Raw genomic sequence first — 4,584 nt, forward strand, 5'->3', positions numbered from 1 at the left:
AAAACATTATAGTGAACTATAAAATAAAATAAAATTTAAATCAATGGATCAAATCATAGATTTTATTAAATTTCAAGTACTTAATTGTTTCATATTAAAAATATAATAAAGGCATTTTATTCTTTTTCTAAAATTAAAGCTAATTTAACAGTAAAACTAAAGTAGTAATTACTTTGTAAGTTTATTCAAATATTAAGAATTAAATACATGGATTTTAAAAATAAAAAAATTAAACTGAAAATTTCATTACACTATAGAGATTAAACTGTAATTACTCTAATAATTTTAAAACAATAAAAACACTTAATCTTTATTATTACAAGTTCTTAAAGAAGGAAAAATAAAAAACACAGTAGAGATGGGTACAGTAAATGGGCTCTAAACAAACATACAGGATTGCCAATACCCAGCAGCCACCAACAACACAAAGCGAGCGCTAAGCTGAGCTGAAGCAGAGGGGGTGGGCCCAGCAGCAAGGCCCAAGGCTGCGTTCTCAGATGTGGTAATTTTCGGGGCGTCAAGTGGTTCCTGAGGCATCACCTCCACGGGTAGCTTCAGTCCTTTCTTACAGCTCTCAGAGTTACTGCTTACGAAGTAGCGGATCCCTTCCCCATCGAGCAGTATATTAAATAATCCGTCCTTGTAGATTTTGATTGGATTGCTCACATCGCATGACTCGTATTCCTCCTTCGTCTTAAGCTCCGCTATTCTCCCGTGTGCCGCGGAGTATGCGAACCCTGCTCCATAATAGAGAGGAGTAATACAGCCCATGACATCCACGTGACTCGAGATTACAAGAGGGTAAAACATTTCGCATTCATTGTCGAATTAGCCAATTTGGAAATATACATTTTTGTGGCATTAAACGTGTAAAAGCATGTTTTTTCAACTTTTTTCTATTTTCAAGTTGAATTAGAAATTTCCTTAAAACTAAAATTTTTCCTTTTAAAGCTTCGAGAGTAGCATTACTATCTAACTTTTATTTGAGACAACTAGCTTTATTCGTCTGTTTCTGCATTATCTTCTTTTGTAGAAAATAAACTTTATTGTATGGAAGTAGTTGTGAATTTTATTATTATTATTATTATCATTATTATTACTATTATTATTATTTACTGATAAAAATAAAAAAAAAAGATAAAAAAATAAAATTTATATAATAGTTAAATGTAATTTTATTTTTTTATAATAATACTGTGGATCATAACATTTAATTTTTACTCCGTATAAAAAAGCCTCTTATGAATAAACATAAAATAAGGTGAAATTTATTAGTATTGATTTTAAATTTAAAAAATATATTAAAATATTTATGATTAAAAAAATATTAATTAATATTTTTATTAATTTTAATCATTGATTTTTAAAAATTTTTTTATAATATTTAAAAAGTTAAAATGAATAAAATCACGATTTAATAGAATTTTTAAAATCTAATAGTAATTTTAATATTTTTTCAAAATCACCAAATTACTTAAAAAGAAAAAAAATTTTCATATAACACATAAATTAAATAGAAATTTCCCAAAAATAAAAGGAAAACCTAGAAATGAAATAATTTCATTTTCGTGTCTGTTGGGGAAAGCAGACACTAAAAGCTAAGTAAATATAACAAAAAAATTCCACGCCAAAAATTACTTTACTAATTAATTTTTCTCAACAACCAAACAAGGTTAATCTTCTCAATCAACATAGCTTTCAATAAAATTACAAGGAAGAAGGCTTACAAATTTTGTCTCCGACCCTGAAAGTTCTGCCGGAAGACCACGAAGCAACATCAGTTGAAGGATCCCAGCCACGATCCTCTCCAACCACATGGTGCACCTGGGCACGAACCCATTTCCCACAGAGGCTCATTGAAAGTACTAAAACCAGAATCACCCATGTTTTCGCTGCCGCCATTATCACAGCAGAACAAGCGGCTTTCTCTTCGTTATGTAGAAAAATAGGCGACAAAGAAGCTTAAGAAGAATATGCGCCTCGGCCTGTGGCTCTGGAGGTTAGGTCTCTTGTGAGTGTCATTAGCCCACAAATATAACGCTTGCTCAATTGCTTTTTAGACTGGTGGGCCCAATGATTTTAGGACAATAATACCCTTATCTACCATTCTTTTTTTTGCCTACGGCCACCAATCCTGAAACAAAAAAATACTCACGGATAAATTAATAAGACTTTTAAGATTTGGAATTGTATAATAATTCAAATATAACAATATATAAATAATTAATAACTACAACAAGAATTATTAATAAAATTTAAAATTAAATTAATATAAAATGAAAAAAATTTTATAATAAAAAAAATATATTTAATGATATCGATAAAATTAAATTGATAATATAATCAGAATAAAAATATATTGTGATTTATTAGAACTTTTAAAGTAGAAAACATTAAAGCATATGTGAATATTTATGATAATTCTGACAATATTTTGATCGGTAAAGAAAATATAATAAATTATTTAAAATTTTAATATTAGAGAATATTGCACTTATATTTATGTGATTTTTTTTATATTATAGGAAGTAGAGATAAATATGATATTTTTTTATTAATTAAATTTTTTGAATATTTTAAATATATTTAAATATAAAAATATTTTTTTACGAAATAAATATAATTTTAAAAGTAAATAAATAATATTGTAACTAAAAAAAAGAGAAAATCTTCTAATCTAATGTATGGAAAAGCATCAAGTATCTTGTATATTTAATTTCCAACATTTAATTTCAATAATTCAATAAAAATGCAATGCATTCCAAAGCATAATAAAAAGTCATTATTTTTGCTTACTATTTCCTTTTAACCAATGTTAAGTAAATTGTACATGAAGAATTACAGAAGATAAAGACTCAAAATAAAAAAAAATAAATTAAAAGAATTAAAATCAAAACATATATATCAAAAATAAAATCAATCGGTCTAACTACATGCGTCAGCTAGCAATTACGAGTTCACTTATTCCACTAATTTCACTGATAAGCACTGACTCATCGACATTATTTTTTAATACTGAAACGGAGGCCGAAATATACAAATAAATTCACATAAAAAATTATACAGAAACATTATAGAAAGTAACATATATCGACATTACTAGAGCGACATCAACCGTATAAAATACCAACGTAGAAAAACACAAAAGCAAAAATAAAAAGAACAAAGGTAATAAACAGCTGTCCACACGCGAAGAATTCTAGGAAGAACGACAATAACAAACAAATAAAAATATAAATAAACTCAAACTAATTCTCCTCCCTCGAAAGCAAGGAGAGAAAAATAAAAACGATCAGAAAAATAATAAAAAAATTCAAATAAAAACGGTGAAAATGAAAATGCTGAAATTAAAAGTCGGTTTTTTTTTTCGATTCTCTTTTTTCTTTTTGTCTCTCTTTTTTCTTCTCTCTTCTTCGATAGTCTTTCTATTTATTAAATTTGAGATGATTTAATTACTATCTTAAAAATAATTTTATTATTTTATTATATTATTATTATTATTATTGTTGTTGTTTTTTTAAATCGATAATGATATTAGAAAAACCATACAGATTATAGAAAAACCATACAGATTATAGAATGCAAGAGAAATTACTTAAGATAAGATTAAGAGGCTGTCTTTGAGTTGATAAACCTCTTGAATTGCTATAATTAAAAAAAATTATAAAATTAGAGTTATTTTTAAACTGCTAATATTATTTCATAGTAAAAACACCATTTTATTTATTTTTTACATTATATACATATATTTATTATTTAGCTTTTATTTATTTATTTTAATAATACTAATTTATTTTTCAACGTGGTTATAAGTATTCAGAATTTATATATATTTTTGTTAATTTTTATGAATAATATTGATTTTACATTAAATTTATGTATTTCAATCAATTAAAATTATTATTTTTCTCAGAAATTCCATTAGATTCTAAACAAATCAAATTAATACTTTATATTATTTCATTTCAATCAATTAAAATCATTACTTCATTTAAATTAGTTAAAATTATTCATATATAAATTATATAGGATCAGTTTTAATAAAAAAACTGAATTTAAAATTCAATTAGATATTATCCTTTATTAAAATTTTAAAAGTTAAAATTAGTCACAATATTAATTTATTTTATTTTATTTTCCAATTAAACATAAAACTACTATTTTTAACAAAAATATTATCTTTATTCTTTATAAGAATTTTATAATTTTAAAATTTAAAATATATTGAATAATTTTAATTTTATTAGCCAATTAAAATAAACTAATTTATCGCAATAATATTTAATTCTCTTATTTAGTGGTAATATTATAAATATATAATTTATTTAATTAATTATTATATATCAATTTACATATCAATTTTCCTTATTTCAATTCCTTCAGCAAGATGTTCTCTGTTGGGAAAACGGGCCTGGGTTGCACCAACAGCGGAACAACTGGCTGTAGCTTTTAACATTCTCTGGAACCTACCAACCTATTCTTTTCCCTCGCAAATTTTTGAGGACTGAACCGACCTTTTTAAGATTCGTGCACTGCCACGTAAAGTTGATAAAATTGGTAATGATGGGTGACTTATTCGCGAGA

The 4,584-nt window shown here is 25.2% G+C and overlaps 1 protein-coding gene across 1 annotated transcript; it reads right to left on the bottom strand.

The window, feature by feature from the left end:
• Positions 1–254: 254 nt before the first annotated feature.
• Positions 255–2,015, bottom strand: LOC110620389 (umecyanin). The gene is made up of 2 exons (XM_021764104.1): positions 1,728–2,015; positions 255–737 (listed from the first exon to the last, which is right to left on the bottom strand). The coding sequence occupies exons 1-2, from the start codon at positions 1,900–1,902 to the stop codon at positions 379–381; spliced, it is 534 nt and encodes a 177-aa protein (XP_021619796.1). The 5' UTR covers positions 1,903–2,015; the 3' UTR covers positions 255–378.
• Between the last annotated feature and the right edge of the window lie 2,569 nt (positions 2,016–4,584).

The sequence above is a fragment of the Manihot esculenta genome, chromosome 8, assembly GCF_001659605.2.
Source record: "Manihot esculenta cultivar AM560-2 chromosome 8, M.esculenta_v8, whole genome shotgun sequence".
NCBI classification, from domain to species: Eukaryota; Viridiplantae; Streptophyta; class Magnoliopsida; order Malpighiales; family Euphorbiaceae; genus Manihot; species Manihot esculenta.

Coding starts and splice junctions, on each gene's coding strand:
- LOC110620389 (XM_021764104.1), bottom strand. CDS start 1,902: ATGGCGGCAGCGAAAACATGGGTGATTCTGGTTTTAGTACTTTCAATG. Junction 738..1,727: donor CAGGGTCGGAGACAAAATTT/GTAAGCCTTCTT, acceptor ATTATGGAGCAG/GGTTCGCATACTCCGCGGCA.